This window comes from Cutaneotrichosporon cavernicola (genome assembly GCF_030864355.1).
Source record: "Cutaneotrichosporon cavernicola HIS019 DNA, chromosome: 3".
Classification (NCBI taxonomy): domain Eukaryota; kingdom Fungi; phylum Basidiomycota; class Tremellomycetes; order Trichosporonales; family Trichosporonaceae; genus Cutaneotrichosporon; species Cutaneotrichosporon cavernicola.
This window is the reverse complement of record NC_083395.1, coordinates 1,606,664-1,623,443: the sequence shown is the minus strand read 5'-3', so window position 1 is coordinate 1,623,443 and position 16,780 is coordinate 1,606,664. Positions and strand designations below refer to the sequence as shown.

The 16,780-nt window shown below is 58.3% G+C and overlaps 9 protein-coding genes across 9 annotated transcripts; 7 read left to right on the top strand and 2 right to left on the bottom strand.

The window, feature by feature from the left end:
• Positions 1 to 724: 724 nt before the first annotated feature.
• CcaverHIS019_0306100 (uncharacterized protein) lies at positions 725 to 2,030 on the top strand (the record flags this gene model as incomplete). The annotated part of the gene is made up of 5 exons (XM_060599075.1): positions 725 to 874; positions 906 to 1,105; positions 1,141 to 1,285; positions 1,416 to 1,678; positions 1,751 to 2,030. 5 exons carry the CDS (start codon positions 725 to 727, stop codon positions 2,028 to 2,030), a joined length of 1,038 nt encoding a protein of 345 aa, XP_060455805.1.
• Positions 2,031 to 2,443: 413 nt separating this feature from the next.
• CcaverHIS019_0306090 (uncharacterized protein) lies at positions 2,444 to 4,680 on the bottom strand (the record flags this gene model as incomplete). Its single annotated transcript, XM_060599074.1, has 4 exons — positions 2,444 to 2,690; positions 2,730 to 3,842; positions 3,876 to 3,964; positions 4,003 to 4,680. 4 exons carry the CDS (start codon positions 4,678 to 4,680, stop codon positions 2,444 to 2,446), a joined length of 2,127 nt encoding a protein of 708 aa, XP_060455804.1.
• Positions 4,681 to 5,077: 397 nt separating this feature from the next.
• On the top strand, positions 5,078 to 6,054 carry PNO1 (uncharacterized protein; the record flags this gene model as incomplete). Its single annotated transcript, XM_060599073.1, has 6 exons — positions 5,078 to 5,443; positions 5,479 to 5,562; positions 5,597 to 5,696; positions 5,738 to 5,816; positions 5,872 to 5,954; positions 5,999 to 6,054. The coding sequence occupies 6 exons, from the start codon at positions 5,078 to 5,080 to the stop codon at positions 6,052 to 6,054; spliced, it is 768 nt and encodes a 255-aa protein (XP_060455803.1).
• Positions 6,055 to 6,364: 310 nt separating this feature from the next.
• Positions 6,365 to 7,680, top strand: TIF34 (uncharacterized protein; the record flags this gene model as incomplete). Its single annotated transcript, XM_060599072.1, has 8 exons — positions 6,365 to 6,367; positions 6,417 to 6,435; positions 6,492 to 6,653; positions 6,687 to 6,807; positions 6,849 to 7,278; positions 7,323 to 7,447; positions 7,486 to 7,570; positions 7,618 to 7,680. The coding sequence occupies 8 exons, from the start codon at positions 6,365 to 6,367 to the stop codon at positions 7,678 to 7,680; spliced, it is 1,008 nt and encodes a 335-aa protein (XP_060455802.1).
• A 225-nt stretch (positions 7,681 to 7,905) lies between these two features.
• CcaverHIS019_0306060 (uncharacterized protein) lies at positions 7,906 to 8,622 on the bottom strand (the record flags this gene model as incomplete). The annotated part of the gene is made up of 3 exons (XM_060599071.1): positions 7,906 to 7,975; positions 8,381 to 8,456; positions 8,529 to 8,622. 3 exons carry the CDS (start codon positions 8,620 to 8,622, stop codon positions 7,906 to 7,908), a joined length of 240 nt encoding a protein of 79 aa, XP_060455801.1.
• A 257-nt stretch (positions 8,623 to 8,879) lies between these two features.
• QCR8 (uncharacterized protein) lies at positions 8,880 to 9,780 on the top strand (the record flags this gene model as incomplete). Its single annotated transcript, XM_060599070.1, has 5 exons — positions 8,880 to 8,919; positions 8,952 to 8,962; positions 9,170 to 9,224; positions 9,524 to 9,668; positions 9,714 to 9,780. 5 exons carry the CDS (start codon positions 8,880 to 8,882, stop codon positions 9,778 to 9,780), a joined length of 318 nt encoding a protein of 105 aa, XP_060455800.1.
• A 142-nt stretch (positions 9,781 to 9,922) lies between these two features.
• CcaverHIS019_0306040 (uncharacterized protein) lies at positions 9,923 to 10,753 on the top strand (the record flags this gene model as incomplete). Its single annotated transcript, XM_060599069.1, has 4 exons — positions 9,923 to 10,198; positions 10,229 to 10,391; positions 10,420 to 10,616; positions 10,649 to 10,753. The coding sequence occupies 4 exons, from the start codon at positions 9,923 to 9,925 to the stop codon at positions 10,751 to 10,753; spliced, it is 741 nt and encodes a 246-aa protein (XP_060455799.1).
• A 1,214-nt stretch (positions 10,754 to 11,967) lies between these two features.
• CcaverHIS019_0306030 (uncharacterized protein) lies at positions 11,968 to 14,319 on the top strand (the record flags this gene model as incomplete). Its single annotated transcript, XM_060599068.1, has 5 exons — positions 11,968 to 12,168; positions 12,394 to 12,505; positions 12,545 to 13,475; positions 13,539 to 13,784; positions 14,268 to 14,319. The coding sequence occupies 5 exons, from the start codon at positions 11,968 to 11,970 to the stop codon at positions 14,317 to 14,319; spliced, it is 1,542 nt and encodes a 513-aa protein (XP_060455798.1).
• Positions 14,320 to 14,745: 426 nt separating this feature from the next.
• Positions 14,746 to 16,649, top strand: rio2 (uncharacterized protein; the record flags this gene model as incomplete). Its single annotated transcript, XM_060599066.1, has 5 exons — positions 14,746 to 14,808; positions 14,913 to 15,229; positions 15,266 to 15,670; positions 15,704 to 16,088; positions 16,128 to 16,649. 5 exons carry the CDS (start codon positions 14,746 to 14,748, stop codon positions 16,647 to 16,649), a joined length of 1,692 nt encoding a protein of 563 aa, XP_060455797.1.
• Positions 16,650 to 16,780: the final 131 nt, after the last annotated feature.

Here is a 16,780-nt window from a genome sequence, read left to right as displayed (position 1 = left end):
CCGCGGCTTGCCGCACAATGAGGAGAACGAAAGGTGGTTGTTGACTTTTTATGCTGGCCGGAGGGGGGGAGGTGCGGAAATAGGCGTTTTGGGCGGTGGCGGAGGGAGGGGGGGTGGATGGCGCTGTGGTGGATTGGGTGATTTTAGGGGGTGTAGTGCTGTCCAGATATTATGACTGTGCTGTCACGTGCAGTGGATTCAAAAGATGTAGAGCCCTGTTCGAATTTCAACATGAACCATGCTGTGAAACCGACGTGAGAATTCAGGCATTGACAGCGTTGTTCAGAATGCGGTAACAAACAGAGCGCGGAGACTGTCAATCTAATCTCACTGATCACACTCAGCGACGGTTCGCCGAATGCAGATGAATACCAGTCCAACGCGATGGGCCCAGGTTGTGTAAGCGGTGAGCACAAGCATATGGAGCGTAAGCTGTCCCCAGTCAACCTCTCACCCAGTACAATAAGCACCCACACCCAGATACATGACTGACACTTCTCGGAGGATGAGCCTCTCGGGAGGCAAAGGCCCTCCTTGGCACGGTTCCTGGAATATGAGTTGGACGCGTCACTGAATGGCCAGTCGAGCCCACCTGAACGCCACCGACGGGCCATCTGCATTGCACGTGAGGTAGACTAGCCGGCTCAAGGAATGTCATCGCACCGGTTAATAGCAGCCGTCCCCAGCGACCTTTCCCACCCTCCCACCCTCCCACTCTGTCACAATGTCCCTCCCAACAATGAACAAGTGCGTCGTGCTCGCCAAGCGGCCGGAGCGTGGACCGATCACGCCAGCGACGTTCAAGAAGGACGCGGCGGCGCTCAAGAAGCCCGGTGACGGCGAGGTGGTCGTCAAGGTCGAGCTGCTGTCCATTGTGAGTTGTCCGTCGAGTTGGCTGATTCCAGGACGCGGCGATGCGGATGTGGCTCGTCGATACGCGCTCGTATATCCCCCCCGTCAAGATTGGGGAGGTGATGCGTGCGGCGGGACTGGGCCGGGTCGTCGAGACCCGGTCCGACAGGTACAAGGTCGGAGACCTGGTTCACGGTGTCCTTGGATGGCAGGAATATTGGGTTGGTCCTGCCCGTGTTCTCGAGCCTCGCCCGTGAGTTTCTCCTGTGACACACAAACTGACCCAAGCACGCCAGACGGGATGGAGGATATCGACCACCTCGGCCTGCTGGGCGTGTCGGGCATGACAGCCTACTTTGGCATATTTGACATTGGGCGCCTCAAGGATGGCGAGACGGTGTGCATCTCGGGTGCAGCGGGCAGTGTTGGCCTTGTGAGTGTCTTTTGGTCATGGGATCATGATCGTGATCGTGATCGCGGTTCCCACGTTCCTGCAGGAATCCAACTTTACATATTTACATTCCATGACGCGTTGCTAGTCCCAGTACCCCCACTGATGGCAGATTGCAACCCAGATCGCACTCGCCCACAAGCGATGCAAGGTTATTGCAATCGTCGGGTCGCAGGACAAGGTCGAGCAGCTCAAGGCGCTCGGGTGCGAGATCGTCCTCAATTACAAGCAGGAGGGCTTTGCTGGTCGCATGCGTGCGGCTGGTAGCATCGACGTGTACTTTGACAATGTTGGGGGCGAGCTGCTCGACCTCGTCCTCGCCCAGATCAACCCGTACGCCCGGGTTGTCATGTGTGGTGCGATTTCGCAGTACAAGTGAGTGCGGGGAGGGGGAGGGTGGGGGGAGAGGGAGAGGACATAGAAGCGGAGGATATTTACCAACGCCAGCACGGCCAAGCCATACGGCGTCCGCCTCACTCCTCAACTCATCTCGATGAAGGCCCGGATGGAGGGCTTCATCGCGTTCGACTACGAGAAGCGATACCCCGAGGCGCGGGCGTACCTCGCCGACCTGGCTAGAAAGGGCCAGCTCAAGTACTCGTACTATGTGGTTGGCGGGGGACTTGACGGCTGCGCAAAGGCTCTGCAGGACATGTTTGACGGTAAGAATATCGGAAAGACCGTCGTGTCGTTCCAGGACGAGGGCGATCGTAACCCCAAGCTGTGAGGTGAGGCTAGAAGGAACAAAAGTTGGAGACGAGGGCAGTAGGTGTTTCCTGAATGAAGTCTATGCCGATACACGCAAACTTGCACGGCCTTGTTGGTTGACCAGATTGAAAAGATCAAAACAACAGACCCATCTATTACCCCGGCATCCTCTCATTCTCAATCATCAGACAGAATATCGCCCTCGTCACCGCAACTCTTGTAGACGTCGGTTTCAAGCACGCCTAGATCTGATACCAGCTCACACTCGCGACATACCTCTGGCAGTCTGGTATGTACCCATCGGTACTATGGACAATGCATGCGGTGTAAACAGACATAAAATGTGAGGGACTAATCATACTGTACAAATTGAGGTGACCGGCAGCTGCCTGGTTCTATCTATGAGTCTTCTGAGTTCTTCTCCGTCTGCGTCTACTCGCTGTCCGAGTCAATGATGCGCTGGCGGCGCGGAATGCGCGGGCGCCGGACGGGCTCCTCCTCGAGCAGCTCGACGGACGAGTCGTGAGCGGACGAGAGCGTCGGTGAGCGTCGGCGGCGGCGGGTGCGGCCCATGCGGCGCGACGCAGGGGGCGAAGGCGACAGACTGAGACGATGAGTGGAAACGGCATGAGCTCTAGGCGAGGGACTGTGGTGGCGACCATCCGAAACGAAAGGCGCACTTGCGTTAGGATGTCCAAAACGGCACCCGAGAACTCACCCATACCGTGCGGCACGGCGACGGCGCAGCTCCTCAATCGACGGCTCGTCGACATGGCCTTCAACTGCTGAGCGCTCCAACAGGTTAGTGGACTCGTCGTGTAGGTCCAGGGCGTCGTCAGACACATACTCAACGTCATCACCGTCGTTGATGAACGACGACTCGTAGCTAGCGTCGGTGAGGACGCTAGGGGAGGCAGGCGGTGTTGCACGGACGCGGCTACGAGCACGCCCATGGAGAAGGGGTTCCTCTGGTGACCAGCCACGCGGCGGGCTCAAATCGGAACGATGATCATAGTAAAATTCGTCATGGCTGTCCATGGCATGACCCATCGCGTTGCTGTTGCTGTCGTCGTCGGTTGCGATGAAATTGCGATCGTCGTCCAAAACGTCGTCACTGAAGGCCGTGTCTTCCGAGTCGTAGTCGGTCGGAAGCCCCTCTGCAGCATCGAGCGTTCGGAACAGGTGCCTGTTATAGTCGTCCTCATCTTCCCCGGCAATACTGTCCTCGTCGTCCTCAGCCTCGTCATCCAGGAACCCACGCAGGTGCATGTGATCGTGAAGTTGATCGTGAAGACGATGGTGTCGTTCGTGCAGGTCGCCGTCGCCGTGCTCGCCATTGAGGGCTGCGAGATGCGGGTCCAGCAGGAGCCCATTCCCGAGATCGACCCGATCCTGAAAGTCGAATGCGGAGAGGTCGGACATCTCAGAGCCAGCCATGGAAAATGTAGCTCCGCATTGGACACACTCGCCGTAGTCGACCTCGAAGCCGCAGCTGGGACAGCGACCGACATTGTCGGCCTCGTCGCGGACCACCCAAGACTTGGGCTCAGGGGGGAAGATCTTGCTCCACATCGAGTCCAGCTCACTTCTCGACGCTGACTGGACCCCCGCAGTTCCTGTAGCCAGGCCGACCGACTCTAGCACATGGCTGAGTAAGATGTTGCGTGCCGGCCGGCGGAAGATAGGAGAGCGGCACATGTGGCAAGTCTTGGTACGATACGACAGGTCGTCGTCCTCGTTGATCTGCTCGATGTCGTGAGCGGGATACGCATTAGGTGAGCGGAACCACTCGTGAAGACACGTGCGACACGCCGTGTGACCACATTGGAGGCTTTCGTCAGCAACGTCCACCGTAAGGACCTACGTGTGAGGGTCGTCGAGCGGCTCCATACACACTCCGCAATGTAGCAGCTCGCGGAGAGAGTCGTTGCGGCTTCCGTGGGCATGAATGAGCTGCAGCGTTAGTGGGTAGCGATGATGATGAAGCGTACCTTCTCCTTCATCTCGATCTCGTCTTTGGTTTTGGTCATGTCGGCCCGCTGCATGGCGATGGTCTGCTCGAGCTCTGCGATACGGTCATGCAGCTTGCCAGCGAGACCTCGCGCCTCGTCGGCGAGCTTCTTGGCCTCCTCCTCGGTCTTGGCCATCTTGGCAACCTTTTTCCGCAGGTCCTTGACCTCACGTTCATGATTGTGGAGGAGCTCCGCCTGGGTGTGGTCGACGCCGTTGGTTTCGTGCTCAAATATACGGCGGCGGATAGCCTCACGCGCGTCGTGGTCGGGCTTAACATGCTCAACGACACGGTTGGGCGATGACGAGTTGCTATGTTCGCGGTGCGCCCCGTTCACTTCCATAGCACCCTCGGCGTGCCCGTTGGCATGGTGGACGGCGGGGAAGGCTGCCGGAGAGCCTTCCTCGATTGGGCGACTGCGCTTCTTCTTGTTCTTGCGTCTACGGCTTGATGAACTGCCCTCGGCACCGGGCTGGTAGATGGACTTGGGAGGTTGTGGGGAGTGGTTATTGCGGTGTGACACTGACGGCTGGGGAATTGACCTCTCGGTATTGATTCTCACTGGCGCATCATCGGTACGGGTGTACGGTTTGCTGACATCGTCGTGCGCGGCTTCCTTGCCCTTGCCTTTGCCCTTGCTCTTTGGAGCTTTGGGCATCGTGGGGCTGCCGAGTTTGTGAAAGTGTGTCTCGTACGAGTAAGAGTCAAGTGGCGATGGTGAGAGGGAGACAAGGAGTGATGAGTGAGTATTTGTTGAGACGCGTGGTACTATATGACTATATGACAGAAATTCAATATTCCAAACAGACTAAAGCTATTAAGGTGCCAAATACCAGGCACAACAAGGAGGGACAAAATAAACCTCCACCTGGGGAAGGGTGGGTGCAGGTTTTGCCACCCAGTTTCCAAGGCAGGGTAAACCATGTGGAATCCAACAAAAGTTGCGGCCTCTCCCCCTCCCTCCATCTCGTGATACCATCTCCCTACCATCTCCCCCAAGCAACCTCTATTGACATCACTTCCACTCTACTCTCAACCACTCACTCGAAACCACAATGGCCCACAAATCGCATCGTCAAAAGGCCCTCGCAGCCCAGCTCGAGGCGCGCCCCGAGATCTCGCTCGTCAAGCCCAAGAAGAAGCCCGTCTCTGAGGGCATGGAGCTCGACTCGGACGACGAGGGTGTTGTCGTCGGCTCGGCCCTCGCGTCCGCATCCGGCGAGGCGTCCTCGTCTGGCTTCGCTCCCTTGTCCGCGAGCGAGCAGTCGACCGCGCTCAAGAACGAGTTCCGTCGCATCCCCATCCCTCCCCACCGCATGACCCCGCTCAAGCGCGAGTGGGTCAACATCTACACGCCTCTGGTCGAGATGCTCGGCCTGCAGGTCCGCATGAACGTTATGCGCCGCGCTGTCGAGTTGAGGGTGGGTTTAGAAGACAGAAAATTGCTTACGGACAGAGCTCCGGCCACACCATCGACACCGGCGCCATCCAGAAGGGCGCCGACTTTGTCAAGGCGTTCGCGCTTGGCTTTGAGGTCAACGTGAGCTCAATCGTGTAGCCCAGCTGACAACCAGGACGCCATCGCCCTCCTTCGTCTCGACGACTTGTACATCGACTCGTTTGAGGTCAAGGACGTCAAGACGCTCCACGGTGACCACCTTGCCCGTGCTATTGGTGAGTTCTCGATTGGCACGTTGGATTATTCTGACCTCCAGGCCGTATCGCTGGCGAGGGCGGCAAGGTCAAGTTCACCATCGAGAATGCTAGCAGGACGCGTATCGTGCTCGCCGACACGTGAGTACCCTGGTGGAGCGGCTTCGTCGTCCACCATGAACACAGCTGACAGAAGCCACATCCACATCCTTGGCTCCGTACAGAACATCAAGATTGCGCGCGACGCAGTCGTCTCGCTCATTCTCGGCTCCCCACCTGGTGAGTTGCTCGAAGGTTCGACTTTGCACCAGCTAACTCTGCAGGCAAGGTGTACGCCCACCTGAAGACGGTCGGCGCGCGGATGAAGCAGAGGTTTTAGGTGTTGGGATTAGGCTCGATAGATCAGGCTTCTTTTACTATGTTGTTCATGCTATACCCGTCGTGCAGCGTGTGCAGACTGGGCCGGATGGGGTGCGGTGCGGTGCGGAGTGCAGATGAGACCGTTGCGATGGCATCCAGAGTAGATTAGAAAGATCAATTAACGTTCCTGATCAGAGTGATTAGAAAAGCGGATGCCACCGACTGTAACACCGTAAATTTCCGTGTTGGCAGAAGTTGCCGCCAAGTTGGCCACCAAGGCTCTATTGTGCGACCAACACCACCTACATCAACCCAAAAGCCCTTGCAACATGGTGAGTGCGGCGTCAGCGCACGCGTACGACATGCTAACGTCCTCCGCAGAAGCCCATCATTCTTCAAGGTTCGTTTTCCGCGCGTCAGCGCGCCATCTGGCCGCCCCAGAGTGCTAATTCGCAGGACACGAGCGTTCGCTCACGCAGATCGTCTTCAACGCGGAGGGCGACCTGCTCTTCTCGGCGTCCAAGGACAAGATCGTCAACGTGTGGTACACGTCGAACGGCGAGCGCCTTGGCACATTCAACGGGCACAACGGTTCAGTGTGGACCGTCGCGGTTGACTGTTCGTTATTGCCCTGGACAAGCTGACAAGCAGCACAATCGCGCTACCTCCTCACGGGTGCGGCCGACAACGAGATGAAGCTGTGGGACGTGTCGACGGGCAAGTGCCTCAAGTCCTGGGAGTTCTTGACGGCGGTGACGCGCGTGGCGTGGAGGTGCGTGCTCCAGGATATGAAACGGCGAGTGCTAACGGCAGCGAGGACGACGAGATGGCTCTGTGCATCACCGAGCAACGACAGGGCCAGCCGTCCGTCATCCGGACATTCAACGTCAACCGCGAGGACCCCGCTGCGTCGAGCTCCACCCCCCTTTCCGAGATTGTGCTTTCTGGCTCCAAGGCTACTGTTGCGATCTGGGCGCCTCTCTCCGACTTTATCCTCACCGGCCACGAGAGCGGCAAGGTCGCCAAGTACGACGCCAAGACGGGCGAGGAGGTGCTCAAGAACGACGAGAGCCACACGTCCCTCATCTCGGACATCCAGCTCTCGCCTGACGGGACCTACTTCATCACCTCGTCCAAGGACAAGACTGCGCGCATCTTTGACTCGGACAGCCTTGACGAGATGAAGGTGTACACCACCGAGACGCCGCTCAACTCGGCGTGCATCACCCCCCTTCGCCCCTATGTACGTCTGCTCTGATGTACAGCACCGCAGCAGACTGACCTCAGGTTATCCTCGGCGGTGGCCAGGACGCCATGAACGTCACGACCACCTCGTCGCGTGCCGGCAAGTTCGAGTCGCGGTTCTGGCACAAGCTGTTCGAGGAGGAGGTCGGCCGTGTTAAGGGCCACTTGTGCGTAGCTTCGATGGCTTCGTCTAGCTAACATTCAGCGGCCCCATCAACACCCTCGCTGTCCACCCCCAGGGCAAGGCGTACGCCTCGGGATCCGAGGACGGCTTCGTCCGTGTGCACTGGGTGAGTACTCTGCGCTCCGTAAAGCGCAGTGCAGTTCCTGACGGCAGTTCGACGAGTCGTACTTCCGGAGCAGGCCCTTCGGCGACCTCGAGCCCGAGGTTGAGGTGTAGGTTGGACTGTAGCTGCATTGTCTGTGGTATGCACGCATTTAGACATCATTGCGGGCTCGTGAGGCAACCCAATCTGCAGACGATGCCAGGAGCAATAGCTGGGGTATGGCAGCAATATCCAGTTGTTGGAACTCTGGAAACACCGACCTCTACACAACCGCACGTGTCCGAATCTGTATGCTGCATGCTGCGGTTGCCCGCGCCCTACTCTCTACGTTAACATGTTTATGCCGCGACACCCTCGCTGGCGCGGTTGGCCTCGAGGACCTTGCGCTTGTGGGCAATCAGCTCGTTTCTGCAGTCAGCGCTGCTAGTCATTTGGGTTGGAGTGGGATGAGCGAGGAAGGTATAACAACAGAACAGGACAAGACCGATAGCCTTCGGGCGATCCCAGCACCTCCATCCGGGAGTCGGCAACAGCCGTGACTGAGACAGCTTGAGGATAACGCAGCAGGAGAGGAGAGGCGATGGGGTTGGAGGCATTGATGGTTGGACCAACCACGCCGCGTCCAGACGTCATCTCCGCAGTTGCTCCTCGAGGATGGCACTGACGCATCACACCACCGCCCAGCTCGTCGATGTTGTCCCCTTTCCAGTACTGTCCAAGGCGCTGTGCTGTCCCGGGCGTCACCGGTCTCGGGCGCGATCCGTCGCTCATTCTCCCAGCCAACCCCATCCACTGGCGACGCGCGCAACTCACTGCCGCTGCTCCCCGTAGTACATGAAGTATCCGAGCGTGCCGAAGATAGCCGCGGCCGCGACGTGGCCCTCGGGGTCTGTCATCAGCTTCCATCCATACGCATGGTCCAGCAGCGCATCGACAAGGTTGCTAGCTCAACCAGACGCACGAGAGAAGATATTACGCCTCTGGAGGCCGAGCTGGAAGCAGCGGGCGCCGAAACCGAACGCGGAGAAGCCGACAATGGTGGAGAGAAGGGTCATGGCGTAGGGTGCGGTCGTCGGACGTCGGAGTAGTGCTCGCTGTATCTAGACTCTGAGTATGCATGGAGATGGTGCGGTGAACGAGGGGTAGCCAGGCAGGATGCCGCACGGCGTTATGCCGAAACGCCGAGGGCGGCGGATTCCAATGGGTGCCATCCCGATTGGACCCGCACCTGTACGGTGAGGCTATCCAGGCTAAGGTTAAGCTAGTTGAGGTTCAGCTCTCCATCGACACCACTCCAGAAGACAAAACAACAATGCGCGTTTCGGCACCAGTTAACGCAGGCATGCCCTCGGGTGAGTTGGCTGTTTGGCAGCACTGACGGCAGGCAAGACTTGGGTGCGTATCGCGGAGCGCGGAGCGGCGCTGTGATGGAGCCGAGAGAGCTTAAAGCGAGGTTCGGACTCGCGCAGGAAGAGAGGACGGGCTGGCTTGCGACGAATGCGGTGCGCGCGCATCCGCTAGGAAAGGAGGAGCGGGAGAGGGGAGAAGGAAGAGGGAGGAGGAGGAAGGAGAAAGGCGCACTCGAATCCGAGCTGACAACAGTCCGGTTGGTGGGGTGACATGAAGGGCCCCAAGCAGAAGGGCATCTACGTCTACTGTACGTTGCGTTGCGCGCGCATGTGTGCGGATCGCTGACGCTGTCTCCTCTTGCTCGCCGCCACCTCTCGCTCAATTCTACCGACTACATCGCGAACTGGCGCTCCGAAACGCACCGACCTCCACTCCACTCCCTCCGGCATGCCATCTCGCTTCATCTCGTGCCGCTTCCCAATGTCTCGCCTGCTCCCTCGATGTCCTGCCTCTCTCCCTCCCCCCCCCCCCCTCCCCCCCACTCCCCTGTTGATCCTGTCGCCGTTTAACCCCCTGCTCCTGTCTCTCGCCTGTTCTCCGCAACAGCCGTCTCGCCCTTCGCGCAGAAGCCCATGAAGGGCGCCCTCTCGGGCTACCTCTTCTGGGGTGCCCGCCGCCTCGCCCAGCAGGTCCCCTACTTCGCTCCCCCCTTCCTCGTCGGCTACTGGGTCTACTCGTGGGGTGCGACCAAGTGAGTCTCGCCAGCTACGCCTGTCTGGAACAGAGCTGACGGCAGGTACGCCTACTACAACTCGAAGGAGGGCCACCACGCGATGGCCATGGCTGAGGGCGGCCACCACTAAGCAATCGCTAGACAACATGCATTCCTGGAAGACACATGGTCTGCTCTCTGCTGATCCTCGCCTGCGGCCCGTGGACTTGGCCGTTCTTCTTCTCATGCGCCTCGTTCCCGCTCACTTCTGACACTTGATACTCTACCTCAATATGTCTGCCACGATCCCCCGGAGGAAGAAACGCAAACGGCACCGTCGCAAGGGAGGCCGAAGCAAACTCCCTGGTCTTCCGATGCACCTGCGTCCACCGCTGGACACCATGGACATGGACGCACGCCTCATGATCTCACGATACTGCCCAACCTCTTACACGCCCAGTCCCCAGTTCCTCCGCGATCCCCGCTTGCGGACGTTCGCGTGCGCACTCCTCGTGGTCTGTCTCGAACTCAATGCACGAGGTACAATGCGGTGGTGGATGTGCGAGCCTGTGAGGCTCCTACCCTCCTTTCTGACGCAGATCGCCTTCTACCACCGTCTAGTCCCGGCATACTGGGAGTATGACCACACCCACCTCCAGGCCATCTTCCACCGCCTCCTCAGCGTCTTCAAACGCCGTGCAGCCCACCTCTGGCACCGAGACGTCCGCGTCGCGCGGGGCGGCAAGATGTCCCGCTTGCGCAGTAGGTGCTCGTTACATTCTGACATCAGCGGTCCTGAAGCGGGCGCTATGGGAGGCCCCAAACCTGAAGCTGGAAAGTATGTGCCGGTGGCAACATTTGTGGTCGTTCCTGCGGTCGTGTGCGGCTGATGTCCGCAACGCCAAGCTGTTCTGGCCCCTCCCTGAGCCAGCTACATTTATCGACCCAGCCCAAATCCCGCTCTGCATGCCAGATTTGCCGTCAAGGGTGCGCCGCTCCCCGACATCACGCTGGTCCAGGCGCATCCCGAGGAGGACAAGTTGGAGCGCATGGAGAGTAGAGATGAGGAGAGTGAGGTCGAGGTCATTGAGGTCGACGACAGTGATGAGGGATCAGAAGACTAGTCGGAACGTACTGGTATGCCATTTTGGAGATTGTGCACCTTGTTCATCGTTCTTTGACCCACTTTGCATCCTCACTTCACCTCACATCATCCTTCTGTTCTCACATCCGCTATCTCACATCTTCTTCTGTCCATCTTATTGTGATCTCTTCGCCTGACTCTCCCTCCGTTTCTCAACCATACCCAGTCCTTTCGATTTACTGTCTGACTCTGACGAACTTGAGAGCGCGATCCCAAGCCCCTATCCCAGCTCCAGGTGCAAGAAGAAACCGCGGAAGGCGAAGAAGATGAACGAGCCGGGGGCCGGGCGCTCCCTCCGACCCCGCCCGCAACTTCGTCGACCTCGACCCGCGTGTGATGGTAGAGCACCACTGGCCAGCGATGCGGTTACTCCGGTCCCGCCATGAATTCTTCTACGATCCGCGGCTACGCACGTTCGCACGAGTGCTCCAGGTACTCTGTATAGAGCTCGAGAAGCCAGGAGCACTCTTCTGGGTAGTGGCGAGGGCAAGGAGTGAGCTTCATCGAGTTGGGTAGCTGACAACGGCAACCCTCGAGACGCAGCTATAGCACGCGCGGGATTGTTATCTCCAAGCCCTCGAGGCAGCAAATGCCAGGCACGTCGCATCGTTCCTCTTCAAGTCGTGTGCGCAAGACATTGTCAACGAGCCCTTTCCCCCTCTTCCAATCCCGCGTCCATCGGCCCGCGCCGAGCCGGGGCAGGTGCCCATCCTCATGCAGTGCTACAGGAGTGACCGTCAGTATACCTCGCTGCACCTACCCTCAAGCCTCGCGAACGACCAATTCTTCCAAGGCCTGGTGTTCATGGAAGACTCAAGAGGACGAGTAAGAGGATATGGAACCAACCCGTTCCAAACCGCGACATTCCCCTCCACCTACCCATGCTGCCCATCAGCCGACCCGCATCATACATGTATTTCACACCGAGTACATAGTCCCATACTGTAAATCTGCTTGGTAGAGCTCGAGAAACCTGCATCTGATTGCATGAGTGATGGACCGATGTGGCGAGGTGGCTCCGCCGCATAATGTGTGAATATGATGTACACTGGCGCGAATCAATTTCCCCTCGCAATAATACGCGCCCTCTTTATAAACACGCCTCCCTCACATCTAACTGTTGGCTTTCATTCTCTCTCATCATATCCTCATCACCTTCCTCCTTCCTTCTCCCTCTTACCTTCTTCGGTCGACATGTCGCCAGACGTCGTCGACCTCCTCCTGGCGCCTGCTTATGAAGCGGTCGAGTACTATCTAACCAAGTCAGGGCGGGGCTCCATCTCGCCCGAGTCTCATATCCTTCTCGACCCGGGCGTGCGGCTGTACACCTCCTCAATCGTCCGACTCGCTCTGTGTTTCAAGTACTGGGACACAGAGTGGACTGATGTTGTCCCGGTGAGTCACACACCCAATTGCACCCAACCCGCAGCGTCCCCGCAACGTCATAGATCAGCTTTCCTCGGGACACTTCCCCTTGCCCAGTTTCGCGCTGTTCTGGAGCTCTGAGGTTCCCACCTGTGCCACCTTCCCTTGCGTGGCCATCCTCCAACCTTCCTCCATTCACTCGCGCCCCTCACTCCAAACCTGAACTCGCGCTCTCGTTATGTCGGCTGACGTCAGGCTATCTACAAGCCTGGAACTAAGAGGGGGTCTGCCTACCGTGTAACTCTCGGGGCTCTGCTTTCCCGCATCGATACCCTCAAGATTACGACTGACGGCAGGGAGGACACCTGTGAGCAGGATCTGACGGGGATAATGCCACTGATACCAGCAAACGTTGGCATGCTGCTCAGGCGCCTTCCTCGGTTCACAGCGGCGTCCGGGGGGACCGCTCCCATTTTCGGCACGCTTACTGCCACAGACCTTCCAGGCCTCATTGAAGCATGCAAAAAAGATATCATGAAGACCGAGCCCATAAAGCACATCAAGTATTTTACCGATGCCAACCTCGCCAACAATCCCCCTCCTGGCGTAAAACTTCGGGTAGCCCACCCATCGATTTCGCAAGCGCTAGTCTCTCATCCAGGTGTCACTATAGGGACCTTCGTCACTCCTATCAACTCCGGCCCCTCTCTGCCTCCCGCAGCCACTCCCGCTGACTCCATTACCTTCCAGCCTTCGGCAACGGCTACAACATTGGCTCCTACAACGGCTCAGCTTCTCAGTAGCCGGGTTACGGGTAATAACCGCAGGAAGATGTCCAAACAAGACTCCGCAATCGCTCGTCGCAAGAAGCAGCGTGTCGACGAAGCCCTGCCCGGGATTGGATTCCGCTGCCTTCGGCAACCAACAAGCTCGTCGCACCAGAATGTCTCATCACACATGGCCGCTCTTGTGTACCCAGCCCACTCATGGGGCCCAAGTGCAGTACAGCTTCACCTGGACCAAGAATGGCGTTGCCATAACTGTGCCTTCAAGAACCCCGCGCAATTCGTCAAGAACGAGGACTCCCAAGGGAACGACGAGGACCCTGTCACTTGCTCCAACTGTGAGGAGCCCCATCGCCAGAGTGAAGACCTCCCGTCGGAGGACATCAGCTGTCCCGAATGCCAGGAGATCCTACCAGAAGGTATTCCTGAACGCGAGCGTCTCTTCAATCCAGACCTCCTCAAGACTCACGTACTCGAATGGCACAGTGATTACGCGCTCGCGGTCTCCTGGCGAGACCAGCAGAAAACGGTTGCAAGTGGTACGGTTGTTTGGTCTTGTCCTTCAAAGCGGTGCCCATGGAGGTAGTATTTTCTCGTATTCTGCTAACGCTCCAGCAGCTTCACTACTCCCACCCGCTTGGAAAAGCATCTCCTTGTTGAGCACATTTCCACCAGCGAAAAGCGAATCCCTCCAAAGTACCTTTACGCCATCGCTCGCAAGACATGGGTTGATGATATCTCATCATACCGGCATTATCAACTGGAGGCCCTCGAGAGGCGCAAGTTCCAGGCCGAGGACGACGCGCTCGCTGCCGTCAGCTGCGAGTTGGCCCGGCTGAAGAAGCTTTTTGCTGAGCAATGGTGAGTGTCTCTAAGATACACTCATACTCAACAGAGCAGTGCCAGAACCGGCGACAAGAGCGAAGAGGATGGCTGTGACAAATAGGGCGGCGAAGCTGGTACCCAACGCGAGATGAGGAACGTCGACGAGCCTTGACAGAAAAATGTTCAGAACCGTCGTAAACTGTTGCCAACGTGGGGTTTGCACAAGAACGCGTGGAAGTGTATATGCTCTGGCAAAAGCCCTGCACCGGTAGTTTGGAGTAGAATTGTACCACTTTGTAGATGGAATCAGATGTTGATAAGAGTGGTGCAAAACCGCGGTCATGTCGAGTCGGATGGGTAAATTGGTGAAGCGGGGTACGCCGGTACGCCGGGGGGTGCTGGGGAGTTGGAATGTTTTGATGTGTGACCCAAGTTCAGCGTGCGGTGCGAGGCTGCGGTTGACTCAACCACCTCCCTCTTCCCACAAGATCCCGATATCTTTTTGCCGCTAACAAGTAGCGCCGAAAACCAGGAGGAGGATGAGCTCGATGTGAAGCCCGAGATAGGCTAGGAGAAAGTGGTGAAACGGCAGCAGGCGATGGAGGTGGACGAATCCGAGTGACTTGGGTGAGGGCTGTACCATTTTGAGGATAGTTATGCGGATATTGCTTTATTTGTTGCGCCAGAGGGTTGGTGCGGCTTCAGGGCCGGTTGCCACATTTCATGTTCCACCTGCGACACTAGACCTACATTGTTGGCTTCACATTTGTGGCCTCACGCTTACAATCATAGATGATATGTACAATGACTACAAGAAGCTCTCAATGCATGCATAAGAGGAGCTCCTGGGTGGGCTTATTGGAGGATTGCGGCTTCCGTCACGTGACTTGGTTTGCCACCCAGCGGGGCCAAATATTCTGCGCGATTTCTAAAGTGGTGTGACTTGGAGCGGAGCGATGGAGCTGGAGCAGATGTAATCTTATCCATCCATCACACGATGAGGCTCGACGCCACAGACCTCCGCTACATCTCGCACGAGGAGTTCCGTATCCTCCAGGCGGTGAGTGGACGCGCACTTGTCTTCGCCCGTTCCAGTCTTAGCACCAGCTCTGCACTCGTGACTGAGAGCTGGCGTAAGGCGTTTCGGACACGCACTGACGCCAGGCCGATATCGGCTCGCGTAACCACGAGGTAGTTCCAACGCCGCTCCTTGCGGAGCTCTCGGGGCTTCGTGGCGGCAATGTCGCCAAGCTGTGTGGTCAGCTCGCGCGGCGCAATCTCCTCGCTCGCGTCGCCAACACCCGCTACGACGGCTACCGCTTGACGTACGGAGGATTGGACTACCTCGCCCTCAAGACGTTCAACAAGCGCAAGCCACCCAGTGTCGCGGGTGTGGGCTGCAAGATTGGCGTGGGCAAGGAGAGTGACATCTATCTCGTCCAGGACGGGGAGGGCGAGAAGCGTGTGCTCAAGCTGCACCGGTACGTCCACCTTCCACGGCAGTGAATTAACCTCAGTCTTGGACGTATCTCGTTCCGCGCGATCAAGAGCAAACGCGACTACCTCGGGAAGCGCGCGTCCGCCTCGTGGATGTACATGTCGCGCCTGAGTGCTCAGAAGGAGTTTGCATTCATGAAGGTGCTGTACGACCACGGTTTCCCCGTACCCACGCCCATCGACCAGGCGCGCCACTGTGTGGTCATGTCACTCATCGACTCGCAGCCTCTCCGCGCAGTCATGAGTGTACCCGACCCGGCCAAGTTGTATGGCGAGCTCATGGAGATGATTATGCGGTTTGCGCGCGCGTCGCTCATCCACGGCGACTTTAACGAGTTTAACATTCTCATCAAGCGCAAGACGTACGAGCCTATTGTTATCGACTTTCCCCAGATGGTGTCGACGCGCCACGAGAATGCCGAATAGTGGGTTTGTTCTGGGAGGCGTGCTGACGGAAGCTTCTTCAACCGCGACGTCAACTGCATCAGGCGGTTCTTCCGCAAGCGTTTCCGCTTCGAGGGCACGACCTGGCCGGTGTGGGCGGATGTTGTTGCCGAGTGGGACGAGTTCGAGAAGAGCCAGAAGGAGGCGGTGACCGAGGCTGCGGCCGAGGTTGCGGTCGAGGGAGGGGTGGAGGAGCAGGAGGGAGTCGCGGCTGAGGGGAAGAAGGTGGACGAGGTCGCGACGGAGCCGCCAGTAGCCTCTGCTGTCAAGTTTGAGACAGCAACCACGGAGGACGAGCCCGACAGCGATGATGAAGCCGACGAGCCGCAGTTCCTCCGCCTTGATCTCGAGGTCGAAGCCAGCGGCTTCGGACAGGAGATGCAGCGTCAGCTCGAGGACGTGAGTAGCTAATTCAATTGCTACGTTAGCTAACCCCAGTACATGATTGAGGTGCAGGACGTGCCCAACGAGGACCTGTCGGGTGGGGAGGAAGAGTCGGATGATGACAGCGAGGAGGAAGAAGACGAAGACGAGGAGGAGGCACCCGCAACGGAGGACACGGCGGAGGACGCGGCAGCAAAACTGGAAAAGATGCGCATCCACCGCGCGCTCGGCAACGACGGCGACCCGGACGACGAGCCACCAGCGCCAGTCTCGCTCTACTCCGAGGAGGAGGAGGAGAGCGACAGTGGGGACTCGGACGGCTCGGTTGGCCCGGCTCCATCCGACTATACGCAGTATGTGCGGGCACCCCGCGCGCCGCGCCAGAGAGTGAATGTCTCGCAGGTGTCCAAGCTTGGCCAGGTGGACGAGCTACGCGAGACCGTCGCGGGTGAGATGACGCGCGCTGCGCGCTCCCAAGGTCCGCGGACTAAGGGATCGAGCAAGGTCGGCCGCGCCAAGGGCCACAAGTGGAAGTCGAACGCGTCATACCAAATCGGCAAGGACACGGGGTGGTAGAGCATGCAAGATCTGGATCTGGAACACTCGCGGCTGGCTTACCACATTGACCCCACGTAGTCAGCCTTGACCCTCAGCCATCACCAGCGGCCTTGTCACGTTTTCAAACCAGCCTTCTCATTTACTTGACA